The 14,156-nt window shown below is 27.3% G+C and overlaps 1 protein-coding gene across 3 annotated transcripts in view; it reads right to left on the bottom strand.

The window, feature by feature from the left end:
• Positions 1-13,693, bottom strand: part of LOC135923172 (EH domain-binding protein 1-like) — a 44,443-nt gene extending 30,750 nt beyond the window's left edge. For 2 of the 3 annotated variants that reach the window (XM_065457772.1, XM_065457774.1), the window contains exons 1-5: positions 13,621-13,693; positions 2,625-2,922; positions 1,805-1,862; positions 1,333-1,485; positions 709-914 (exon numbers count right to left, since the gene is read on the bottom strand). In XM_065457772.1, coding sequence (XP_065313844.1) covers positions 709-914; positions 1,333-1,485; positions 1,805-1,862; positions 2,625-2,725 — 518 coding nt within the window. In that variant the 5' untranslated portion in view covers positions 2,726-2,922; positions 13,621-13,693. Of the gene's footprint in view, positions 1-708; positions 915-1,332; positions 1,486-1,804; positions 1,863-2,624; positions 2,923-5,489; positions 5,603-13,620 lie in introns of those variants that run through there. The other variant, XM_065457773.1, reaches the window with a different exon arrangement.
• Between the last annotated feature and the right edge of the window lie 463 nt (positions 13,694-14,156).

The raw sequence follows: 14,156 nt of genomic DNA, 5'->3' as shown, positions 1-14,156 counted from the left end.
ATGCCTTATCATTCCTAGGGCCGTAAAATACTGACTCCTCTATTTACGATAATGACTAGAAAAAATGATGCTTTAATGTAAAATATTTTTTTTCAAATCATAGGTTTCAACAAGAGCTGAATATTGTCTGTAAAAGAACATAATGTTATATTACCTTATTTTAACATTTTAACTATTCTTATCCTTTTATAATAACGATTTTATATTGTCTACGAAACGCTATCGCTGCTTACAATACCCAAATAAAATTTTAAAACAATAATGATATTATTTATAACATATATGGATCAATGATTTTTTTTAAATCAATCATTTAAATGTTCTTCTCAAGCTCATTAAAACATTAAGTGGTGCCTGCCACCAGGCACGTTGACAAATAATGTTGAACCAAGAAAAACCAAGACTATGGCATAGAACTCCAGGTATATTGGACCGGCTCTAAAAATAGACGTGTTAATTTCAGTATCCTGTGCTAAGATTATGGAGAAGCTAGGCAAGATCTAAAAACTTGCTAATTTTATAACAGCTTTCTCTGCCATAATACTAAACTCGTCAATATAAAAGACCCTTTTCCTTACCAAAATTTTTATAATTATTCCCCCTAAAAAACTCAATAGGGGTTTAAGAAAAGATAAAGGTTTGCAGAATATACCAAAACATATCACACTAAAAAAAAATTTAATGTAGAATATAAACTTAAACACTTACGTGGCTTTTCCTTCCTTTAAAAAATTGCAGGACACGGTAAAACTTAAGATGGCTTCTCTGACCCTTTTACCGTTGGGTCTGAGATTCAGTTTGACTTGGCTGACCTTGGGTTCTAAGCCGCAACAAGCACCCACATAATTGTTGAGCCTTATATCGGTTGAAGCAGTAATCTGCTGCCTTTTATTATGGATGTCCTTGATGTTTCGCTGGGAAAAATAACATTATCAAAATAAAAAAAATTACAGATGCAAAAGAAAAAAAATTAATGTTATATAGTATATTATATAGCTTCTGATTTTTAATATTATCATCATAATTGCATTGGAATTATATATATCCAAACAAAATCATGAAACCAACAGTGGTTTTGCTAACTCTTATCTAGGGCTTACTAAATTCTCTAAAATAATCTCGCTTTCGTTCCTCCCCCATAGTTATTGTTCCAATATAATATTATATTTATATTATAAGATGAATTTTAATTCCAAATGTAAAAGAGAAGGAGTGGACTCGTTAAGATAAGATCCTGACCCTAACTTAATTTCTAGCAAAGGCGGAGTTAGGAGAATCATATAATAGGCAAGCTAAGAGGTGAGAAAACAAGTGTTAAGTTGCATTTAGTACATCTTCGATAAATATGGTCCATTCTTTGTCCTCAAAGATTTGAGGATCCTTGGGATCTCTGTAGAGAGTCACTTCGATTTCAGTGGTTTCGGGTATAGGCCAGGTCAATACGCCCTTAAAGGAATTATCTATAGTTGGTTCCCATTTTCTCCACTAGGCATAAATAATATAAGAGATTAGAATTTTCTTTTTTTTATAGCTCCAAATATTTTATGCGAAAATAAATAAAGGCAAAATTTAAACTTAAATTCAGTTCCAAAAAAAACCTTATTCAAAAGAAAGATAAACACAAATGAACACGAATATTTAAATTGATTAGCAATTAAAATCATAAGGTATTATATTAACAACTATAATTATTGGAGATCATATTTAAAATAATATTGAGATAATTTATTTTTATTTTACACTCAACAGAACAATATATTTAGAATAGGATGCATTACAAAAAAATAGAAATATAAAAATTTACTTGTGTAGATGTTTTCCGGTTCCGTCGGCACCATATAATACAAACGCTATTAGGTATCCTAGTTTTTTTAAAGAAAAAATTATTAAATAACAGAGTTGTTAAAGGATCTAGATACGTATCTAGATCCTGTATCTAGATATATAAATATAGTCTCTGTATCTGTATCTAGATAGATTTTCAATTAAAATATCCATATCTAGATATTATTTTAGACGATATATCTGTATCTAGATCCATTTAAAAAGTATCTTTTAACAACTCTGTTAAATAATGCGCATAAAATAAAATAAATAATATAAAGCGCTGCGCGTTTTTAATTTATAAACGTCATCTACCACATCAAATAACTTATCCCAATTTATTAACAATTCTCAATGTTATTTAAACCCAAGAGTTCTAAAGTACTCGTACTATCTACAGGAACACATGGTCGGGAGGGGGCTATTATATTTTTAAATGTGGTAAAGTAAATAAACAAGATTTAATAGTGACCGATGAAATTAGATTTAAAGATAATTTTACAATGCTATTAAAATTAGTCGAAGAATCAAGCAGAGAGAAAAATTAGTGTTGTTAAATGGCCTCATTTAGCCGCCAAAATAATATTACGTAAGCCTCGAAATTTCTTTAATAGATGTGCAAATCTATCTGCCATCTATGAGCAAAATCTCCAGGCTTGCGCAACATTTTCTGGCTAAAATACTGGGTTAGTCATTTTTGAAAATCGAGTCGTTTAAGGCCACTAATAGATAAATAAATATTTAACGAACAAAAATAATATATTACGATAACTCGAAAGAAAAATAGATCTTTTTTAAACCATTTTTTGTCATATTCCAGGATTAATTCGTGATAAGTGATGGTGAATCTAAATTTTGCCGCTTTTTTGCCGACCCTTTGAAACCGTTTCCACAAACTCATTTGGCCGAAAAAATTAAGAAAAATGCGTGATTATTAATGTAGTGCGCGTTTTAATTTTTGCAGGGATATATGGGAGAAGGAGAGAATTATTAAACCGGAAGAAAATGAACTAAAATTCGTGGTGCCATGTTAATTGATTTTTTCAGTGGCTAATCATCTCTATGATGCGATATTTTGGCGGGATTCAACAGGGAAGCCTGTAAAATAAAATGTAAATATTTGGTTTAATAAAACAATAAAGTTGTGCTCAAATATATTTCATTCACTTTACCCTGGGTATGGAATAAAATAACGAAAATGACATACTTCACATAATTAATCATAACTCCTTAAATATATAAGTAAATATACTTTTTATTATTTATGGTTGAGGGGTTCGGTCACATAAAATCTTATAATTTGTTCTGTTATGCTTTTGTTTAAAATTTTTATAGTAAAAATGCAAAATATCAATCGTTTTACCCCGATCTCTCCTAATATTTATTAGTCATTTTGAGACGATATTTAAAAAAACTTAATTAAGATTTTCACAAACTTCAAATATGATTAAACGAAATGACATGGAAAAAAAAGTGAGCATTAACTCAATTACAAATACAAACTATAATTAAAAATCAATAAAGATGTCCAATAAACCTTGCTATTGTTAAATCGGATTTAAGTAACTTTTGTTATTGTTTAAAAAAAATTGAAGGTCTTATTGATTTAATTTCCAGAATCTGCTAAATACCTTAAAACGTTATTTTTTAAAAAAATAGCACTTGGTATGAAGTGGTGTTGTTCCAGATTTGGGTCCATCTAAAAACGGTCCATTAAGATTTTAATCAAAATAATATTATGATATTATTTAAGCCTCGAGATTTGGCAACTAGGGATCGTTTTTAAAAACCGACCCAAATAGGGCCGGTTTAACAACACAAGGTACGAAAGATTGGTGTTTAATGCCTTTTTAAAAAAAAACATTCTAAGTCATTGTTGATAAAATTATAAAGTTGCTATATATAACTTTTAACATATCTTTTGAAAATCGATATTGCCAAAAAAAAATTATATAATACATTTACTTGTTAATCGTGAAAAGTTTGAATTTGTGTTTTTTGTTGTTATAATTTTTAATCCATCAAAAAAAAATTGAGGAAAATTATTAATTCCTGTTAAAAAAAAAGAAGAAAAACGTCTAAGTCAAAGTTATCATAATTATTTAAAAGAAAAAAAATGGAGATTATGATATATAACAGTAAAACAAGCTTAACCTTTGCTCAAAGGATACTAAAAACATTTTTTTAAAAATAGTAAGACTGGGTACTACTTCGTCTTTACCTTTTTTTAGAGTGCTAAATAGCTATTTGCAACGAATTTATAACCGTAAATGACTTATAGCGAACGAATTGCCGCAATCGCATTATCGGGAAAGCAGTCTAATAAAGGTTACCCTTTTATATTTATCAAAGGCCAAGTTAAAGCTTTCCTTAAATGAGGGATCCAAACCGAACCTGAACCGAACCATTAAATCGCTAAAAACCGGTATTTTTATCGAACCTAAACCGCTAAAAAAATTCTAGCCAAACCTGAACCGAACCTCTAAAATGCCTCTGAACCGGTTCGAGCCTCATGATGTTGTGCCTAAAATAATGTGTAAGTTATTACTAGTATATTGCAAAAATTTTAATTATATTCGAATTATTTTAAAGATTATCATCAATCACATTTGATAGAAATATTCTTCCCTATACATAATTCGAATGTAGGTTTGAATATAAAAGTGTTCAAACCGTTTTTTAGAGGTTCTAACCGAACCGATATTTTAATTTTTTACGAACCGAACCTGAATCTAAACCGTTATTTTAATTTGAACCTAAACATGAACCGAACCGATATTCTTTTCGGTTTGGATCCCTGCCTTAAATTTATATTTAATCGTATAAAAGTTGCAATTTATATTTTTCGATCAATCCTTATATAATTTAATCCCCTTTTGCTTCCAGGCTACGACGGTTATTACGATAATACTATACATAGGGGTGCAAATAGTGAAACTAAATTTTAAGGTCAGGGCTCTCTTGAAAAATTTCTGTTTCCGGCCAGTTTTAAACAAAATAAATCTATTCATCCAACTTCCTCTGAAAGAGAAATAATATAGGACAAGTATTTTTTATCCCATAGTTTCGAATTATGATTCTGCGAAAATAAAGATGAACCATGGATTATGATTATTTAAATTCCAGATTCAGCCTCATTAATTTGTTAGAAGTCAAGAGATGAGCTCTATAAAATGGTGGCAAAATAAATATCCTATTCTTTATAATATAAGTGTAGTTTCCAAGGAAGAAGCGAACATTTGGTATAAAATGGTGAAAAGAAGAGAGAAAATAAAGACTAAATTTCAATAAATATTAGTGTTTACAAATTACCAAAAAAGGTACCGCATATTTAAAATTAATCAAAGTGGGCATTATTTCGCTTTATCAGATAAGTTTTCAGCGCGATGAAAGAGTTTTACATAAAAAAAAAGAAGTTCGGTAAATAATGTTAAATGATAGATTTGCCTCATTGTGCATTGTTATATATCGATCGCGATAGAATGGACAAAGAGAAATTTCGCTCAGAAATTATTTCAATATTTTTATATTTAAAAAAAGTCAAGGAAATGGCAACCAGCCATTCGTAAATTTATCATATTTTTTAGATGACAGCGATTCATAATTTAGATATTATAGTGTGTTTTTAAAATATAAATTATTTATAATATTTATCATTAGAAAACCTGTACGCCGAAATATAAAGTGCCAGCCAGGCGGCATAGCTAGAATCGGCGTGGCAATAATCGCCGGGAACGTACATGCATAATTCTTAAATCGGTTATAGAGTGCGTTTTTTGAAAGGCCTCATAATGGCAGAATCATCTTTCAGCATACATAAAGGATAAAACATTTTTTTTAGTTAAGAAGAATACGACTAATAAAATTTTGTAGTCGTTTAAAAAAAACGGTCATATATGGAATCAAGTCAGTCAGAATAAAACTATGCGATAGGTTATGAAATAGTTTTTGTGAAAATATATTCGTAGTATTCGATTCACGATAATGTTTTCTCGATAATACATTAGAGGTAATCGACTTTCATGCATTCGCGCAGAAAAAATTTTGCTGCATTAACGTGATACCAAATGAAGTATATTGATAGAATTTTTCTTCGTATGCACCTATGAAAAACTTTTTTATATTCATTATTTAGTCTAATGTGAAAGTAAAGGAGCTGAGGCTTAAGATCTTTAAATGGTCTAAAATACTTTAATAACAAAAAAAAAGGTTTTAAATATAATTATATCGGAGGCCTACAAATCCTAGGCCGTAAAATGGTATAAATTTTTAAATCCGGGTGGGGTTTAAAAATATATTAGAAATAAGTCGGGTAAAATAATGAATAAAAAAATTTTACAATAACAATTTGATCCATTTTGGAAAAGCATACAATGAATCATTTAACCTTTATTTATTGCTCATATTTTCAATTTCCCTTCGAAACAATTTATAAACTATTATACTCAAGAAGATTTATTTAAATTTCAATTCGTTTATTTATAATCACATAAACTGTCAGATTTGATAGGATATTGATAAAAAGGATTTAAAAACCAATCTGAACCTTAACCCGTATATATAAGGTTGTTAAAATACCCGATTCTGGTAGATTTTAAAAACGACCCGATTTGGGTAAAATAATATGATGTAAGCTCAAGATTTGGCAAAGAGAGGTCGAAACCATTCTACCATCTATGAGCATTATCTCCGGGCTTATATATATCATTATTTGGCTAAAATCTTAATCAATACAAACCTAAATTATTTAAAATAACAAAATTTAAAAAAATCCGAGCTGGAGAATTGATTTTTTTTTTAAAAAATAATAATATAAAATAAGCCGAGCTGAGAAATTTTGATCTCTTGTTTTAAAAAATAAAAAATCTCTTTTTTTAAAATAGAATTTATAAAAAATTATAGAATTTCTAATCTCGAAATTTTTTGCCACGATTTTTTTTGTTTAAGATTTCAATCTCCGTCACGATCGCATAAACCTTTAAAAAATATATATATATATAAGAGAAAAAAAATTGGAATAATGTACATAATTAAAATTATCTAATTAAATTGTAATTTATGCCAATACATGTAGCAAGAGACAAGTAAAAAGCTGGAGAGTGGAAAAACTACTTTTTTTTGATTTTATAGTTGATAATTATTTTTGATAACTTTGTCTACCAACCCATCTTCATTACGCATCTTTTAAATTGTTTCAAAAATTGGTGTAGCAAGAAAGAGAAGAAGAAAAATTTTATTTTTAAAATCAACGTCTATTTTATTTTTAAATCAGGACGTCCTTTTTATTTTTAAATCAGGAGGTCCATTTTATTTTTAAATTAGGACGTCTATTTTATTTTTAAATTAGGACGTCCATTTTTTTTTAAATCAGGACGTCCATTATATTTTTAAATCAAGACGTCCATTTTATTTTTAAATTCAAGACGTTCATTTTATTTAAAATCAGGACGTCCATTTTATTTTAAATCAGGATGTTCATTTTATTTTAAATCAGGACGCCCATTTTATTTTAAATCACGTCCATTTTATTTTTATAGCAGGACGTCCATTTTATTTTTAAATCAGGATGTCCATTTTATTTTTAAATCATGATGTCCATTTTATTTTAAATCAGGACGTCCTTTTTATTTTAAAGTTGAATAAGAAACCGTTCGAAATAAGCGTTAAAAAAAATAAAATACACGAAAAAGAAAAGGCTTGATCGATTCGTCCTACGGGATGATCATTTAGAAAATAGTTGCCTAGTTAGGGAGACCTCCAAGCAGGCATAAAAATGATGGCGATGCTTTGGAATAAAACCAGATGAAACCCGGTTTTTTTACATTTAAAAAAAACAATCATTATCATGTCGCCTCCATCTTTTGATATTAAAAATATTTTTATTTAAAAAAGTGATAAAATAATCAAAAGTTATAGTGAAGATAAGAGTTAACGGAAAATATAACCCTTATAACCGGATCAAAACTATGAACCGAAAGTTGAACCTGAACAGAGAATCTCGGCTCTCAAGATTTACAGAATGGAATGAACTAAAATAATCATTTCAGAATCCGGTGCGACTATAACCGTCTTTTAAAAAATATTCACAACTGCAACTCTTTTTGGTTCGGCTTCCAAATAAGATTCATTTGGACACCCAATAAAAGAGCTAAGGTAATGTCTTAGCTCGTCTTTCTTAATTTCTAAATAAAGCAATTTATTCAAAAAAGTAGCTAGGGCATCCCCTATTTGACGTAAGTTGATGATATCGTTAAAATACGCTTAAAATTGTAGTATAATTGTTTAAAAAATTTTAAGCCTTAAAATCACATTGTCCAGAAAATTATTTAGAATTCTAAAAAGAAAAAAAGAAGAGGTAAAAGTGTAGATCGCACTAAAAAGCTGTATTTACATGAGAATTTTTCCTATGATCTATTTAATAATTCTGATTTCGTTTCTTTAATTTAAAATTATATAAACTATTATGACGGTGAATGAAAAGGCTTAATTTAATCAATATGAAAAAAAAATTAAAGTATTCAAAAGCAAAGAACAACGAAAAAAGTGTTTTGAATCCAACGCAAATCTATCTATCTTCGTTTTCTATGGAAATATTTTCATTTTTTTTTAAAAAAAAGGATGAAATAATTAAATTATTCTTTTTCCTAACTGGAAAAAAAAAGGTGTGAAAAGGAACATGGAAAAATGTTTCCGATTAGATATTTTATAACTTTTCAATTTGTAAATTGTTTTGTTTAAAATAATTTTAAAAAAGCTAGACACAAAAATGAATTTAAATTTATTTTTAAATAAAATAGAGGAATGACAAATTTCTATGGCACTTGTTCAGAATCGTTACATTTTTCTCGATTTTAGTAACGTCAAAAAGCTAAATATTGTAGAAGTGTGCTATGATTTAGATTTAGGCGCGCTAAAAAATATTTTGCTGTCAAATACAATCAAAAGTTGAATTTGTGTAATTGCCTAATAAATGTATATAATCAGCTGGTAAGGAAGAGCTCGCTAAAGATGCGATGGCGCTTTTGTCTCTTCGTATTGAGAGCAAGGCCACTGCTGAGATTATGCCTCTGGTAAATTCAAATCACATTTTATTAAAGAAATTAAAAATTCGGCAAATACCTGTTCTCTAATAATTATCTTATCTGGTCTTATAATAGATTAATTATAGAAAATAGTGAAGAAAAAGAAAGTAAAAACGTCTTAACTATTAGTTATTTATATATATCTAATAAAATAATTTTGTCTAGACATGGAAAAAGAAGTTAATGGTGTAAAGAGTTTTTCTTTAAAAAAAACTAAATTATCAAAAAAATTATTTTTTTTAAATAAGGAACACTTATTTAGATAACTTAAATATATATAAATGGATTCGTATAAATTTTATCATATTTAGTAATGTTATTGGAGTTACTTTTAAAAAATAATTCGTTATAAATTAAGTTTTGCAAAAGTAATTACAGTTACAAGTTTCGTTTTCAAAAGCAACTTTAACTAGTTTATTTGTTAAAAGTAACTAATTACATTGCAAGTTACTTTATAAATAATTTTTATAATTCGCCATTTTAAATATGATTTTTTTTTATTGTACAAAATAATTGTGCGATTCATAGATTAATCAAAAAGAAATTAAATCAAATATACACATAAATAAAGAAATAAATGCACTGAAAAAAATTTGCCGTCATTTTAATATTTATGTCAGACTTGCAGGCCTGGCCCTAAGCCCGACCCGGGTTTAGTTTTTTAAAATATACCCGGGCCGGGCCGGGCAGGGCCGGGCCTGGCTCTGGCTGTATATTTTATAACCAAATATTTGAAATCGCCATTATTAGCTATAAAAATCAAAAATAAATATATTTTAAAAATATCCAGGCCGGGCCTGAAAATTTTTTTTTTAAAAAAACCGGGCCGGGCCTTAAAATAAAAAACCCGAGCAGGGCCGTAAAAAATTTTTGAAAAAAAATCCAGGCCGGGCCGAAAATATTTTTTAAAAAAAATCAGGGCCGGTTCGTGCAAATGGTACTTCTGTGTCTCTAATTTATGTGCACTAGAAAAATATCATAATATATTTATTTTCCATAAAAATTTTGAACTAATTAATTTTTATTTGAATATTAAAAATAAACTATTTTAAAAATTTGTTTTTAGAAGAGGGTTCATTTTTTCCCCAAAATAAGTCGACCTAGACTAGAGGAGAGTTTAATATAAATGAGGCATTTTATTCAATATACAGATATTCTTGTAAAGTAACTTGAAAAATAACTTCTTAGTTCTGTCGTTACATTTCCAAAAACTAATAAACTTTTTTCATTAGTTAAAAACAATAGATTTTATGTTAAGGCCATACGAGAGCGTTCGAGACGTTCAACTCTATTATACATCATTACCCGAACAAATAATATAATACTCAACTTACCGGAAAAAATTTTGCGAAAAAATAAGGAAACTTTCAAAACAATGACAAATAATTTGATATTTAAGTTTTAAGGTTACGTCCAAAATTTGCCTTAAAAAAATTGGAAAAGTTTTAAAACTTTCAGAAATTTTAAAATTTTATATAAATATATTTTGGACATGTTTTTATTTTTATATTCTAAAAAAACAGTTTCAAAAGTTTAAAAAAATATTTTTTGATATTTTGGATACAGCCTAAAACGAGAATTCCTATTGCTACCAAAAAAAACTACTTTGCTATTTAATCCGAATCGATTTAATTCTCAATTATTTATTTATTTTTAATATTTTGTAATATCTAAGACCAGGGTTTATTTTAATTTTTATTTTCTTCCCAATAATATCGTATTTCTTAGCAAAATAATTAACAATTATTTTCCCGGTCGTTGAATGAAGAAATGATTGTTATTATCACAATATTATATAAATCAGGGTGGGGGGGGGAGGGGGTTGAGATAACACAATTGATTTTATTTTTTATGATAAATATGGATTTATTTGATAATAAAAAAAATAATTAAAAAGAAGGGAACATTAACAGTTATCATGCATGGATTGAATTAATTGAAATAAAGTGAAACCTGTAAAGATGGTCACATCTTCGTGGTGACTTCATCACTTACTTTAGGCCGGTACCAGAATATTCTATATACTGACCCTATATTTTGAATAAAAACTGCGCCTGGGTGGCCAACATTATGAAGATATCACTTATTATAATATAATAGAATAAAAACTATTTATTGATATCAAAAATTTTCTTTATCAATTATGGATCAAATAAAACGTTGGTTTTTATGGAAGCAAAAAAAAAAGAAGAAAAAACTATTGAAATAGTAGAAAGTTTATTATTTTCTAAAAAAACCAAACCCCGAGAGGGTTCATGAGTTTTTTTAAATATAAATGACTAAAATTAATTTTTTCTCTTTTTGAAAAAAAAAAATTTGTTAAGTCGTAAATTAGTTAATTAGTTGGGCGCAGCAAATAAAACGTGGCCAATTGGAAAAAAAAGATCTAATGATTTTTTTAGGATCCATTAATAACAAAAAATAAAATCTCGATAAATGTTTCTTAAAAACGAGTATAAAATAAATTTAAAAATAGAAGTGTATATATATAATTCTACCAAATTTATACAGGAGTTGATAATTATGTTAAAATATTTAGTAGATATCTATTTTATTTTATTTAAAATTAAATATTTTCCACCCTATTTATTATATAAATTTCTTTTTTCATTTATTACTATGCATTTATAAATAGTTTAAATCTAAAAACGTAGTGAAAGGAAATAATTCGACTGTCTTGCCTAGGCTGTACAGGAATTCCTTTGGAGATTGGGGTTCTGTTCATAGATTTATAATCTAGCCTAATCATTAAGGAATAAAGGCAACAAAGATTTATCAATAAGCAAATATGTTTGCCTATTATACTTTGCTATAGAGCAACTCCTAGAAAGAGCTGAAAATTTTATCAAAAAAAGTGTCCATGTGACCCATGATTTTCCTATTATATATGCATAAAGGGTAAACTACTGCTTTTAATTTAATGAATTTTTTTTTATATTATAAGCCTATGGTCCTGTTATAAAAACCTGACTTAAAATACACCGTATTTATATCCAGGCATAATAACATGCAAAAATATAAATTTTAGATATATTCTTAATAAAATAAGAATCTAAATAATAAAAACAATACACAGAATAGAGAGATAAATCAGTGTATTTATTTTGAAACATAATATTCAAATTATAAATATAAAAATAAAATATATTTTTAATAGAGGTCTGCAAAGCTAGAGTCAGTTTGGTCTATTAAGAATTTTTGCACAAGTTGTCTGTCCTAAACTAAAAAAATTTCAGGCCTGGATCCTTATTGTTTTTCGAATAATTTTCCCAGCACAGCTCGAAAATAATTTACAAAGTTAAGCCCAGCCCGTTAAAGTTTTATGAAAAGACCACCATGACCATTTTCTTTTTTAAATTTCGCAGCCATAACATTTTTTATATCTAACTAAATTTTTTCCCGATGTCAATAAGTATTATATCTCATCTATGACTTTATATTTCTAGGCCAACTCTTTATAAATCAATTGTCTTTATAATGGCACTGCATTGTGTGTGAATTTGTAATTGTATCATATCATAAATAAATTACTTATTGCAAAGTAGATTTAGATTTTAGTTAGACAGCTCTCAAAATTATAAAGAATTAAGCACATTGTAATTTATCTCCAAATAGTATTAAACAAAATCAAAATATTAGCTTAAAATTCAAAAAAATATATCAAGCTTTTAATTCCTAGGCTGGCTTATTAAAATTTCACAAAAAATCAGATATTTCTGAGGACCTGCCTGATATTGTATGAATTGTCATGGCTGAGTCTGGCCTAAAACCTTTATGCATTAATTGCCCAGCAGCCAGTTATTATTTTAAAAAAAATTATGGCCCAGCCCTTGAGCCAGGCTTTACAGATCTCTAATATAAACCAAAAAATATAAATAAGATAATATAACCACCAGAAAATTCAAAATTAATATCTTTTAAAAAATTTTTAAAGATTCCTATACATGGTCTAAATTATTTAATATATATTAAAGGCCTTATGATAAAAATAGTCAGAAACAATTAACTTAAAAGCATATGAACCAATAATTAAAATACATTTTTTTAAATGGTCATATAAATGTTGGTTCTAATAATTAAAACATTTTTTTAACAATCATATAAATGCTAGTTCTAGTATTTAAAACATTGGTCTAGATCAGTCATATTCCAAGGAATATAGTCCAGTCTATTATATTAAGATTATAGTTGGTATTTATAAATGTTAAATTAAATTAAGATTTATCACAAAGTAGAATCCATTGATAATTTAAAATAATATAAAGACTAACAAATGGATTAATGATTTCTCTGAAAATATGAAGTTCTACCACTATCTGAAAATCTAAATTAAATGTTTATTCATTAGATCATTGGTTTTTTTTAATACTTTAATTTCTTTTGTATAATAAAATTATAGGTAGTAAAAAAAATTCAAATAAATAGGTTTACATCATATAAAAGCAATTTATTAATATTTAAGGTAGTTAGATTGAAACAATTTTAGAATTTATATTGTATTTGAATATTCATTTTTGGAACTTTCTATAAAATTCTATGCCTAATCGTAGGGATAGTAAGGTTTTCTATATGAAACATCTATTTATCATCAAAAATTTTATGATAAACTAATATATAATTTAATAAAAACTTTTAAAAAGGTATATATATTATATATATATAATGTAATGTTATAGTAAAATAAACAACAGAAAATATATATTAAATTCCTTACATGCATCTAAATATATCTTAAAATGTTGGTGAATATATAGCATTTGGTGAATTGGATAAATGCATGAAATACGTATGATTTAATAAGAAAGTTCTAGATACAGTTTAATAAATCGTTTCTTGCAAAGTATTAAATTCAAATATAAAGAATATTTGCGAAAGAGTTCTGCATCTCCTCAAGAAAGGGGGATAAAAATAAAAAGGCTAACAAAGAGCTTAGTCTCCCATAATCCCACCCCCAAACTCCTAAAGGGATAAGTTAAAAATGAAACTCCCCAACTTAAAAAAGATCTTGTAAATTCGCATCTTAATAGATTCTTGCTTAAGAAAAGTGCATTCTATAGGCAGCTTTGAGAGTAGGGGAATGGTTATATACATAGGCTTGACCATGATTTTTATTAGGGGAAAGGGATAAATTTTGAGGCCTATAGGTCAACTTATTTTAGTCTTTTGACTATATTAGATCTTTATAAAATTATTTAGGTTTTTCACATTTTTTTAATAAAAATTATTTTTTTGTAAAACTTTTAAAATGTA

The sequence above is a fragment of the Gordionus sp. m RMFG-2023 genome, chromosome 2, assembly GCF_954871325.1.
Source record: "Gordionus sp. m RMFG-2023 chromosome 2, tfGorSpeb1-WG-v2, whole genome shotgun sequence".
Taxonomy (NCBI): domain Eukaryota; kingdom Metazoa; phylum Nematomorpha; class Gordioida; order Chordodea; family Parachordodidae; genus Gordionus; species Gordionus sp. m RMFG-2023.
This window is presented reverse-complemented; position numbering and strand designations above follow the sequence as displayed.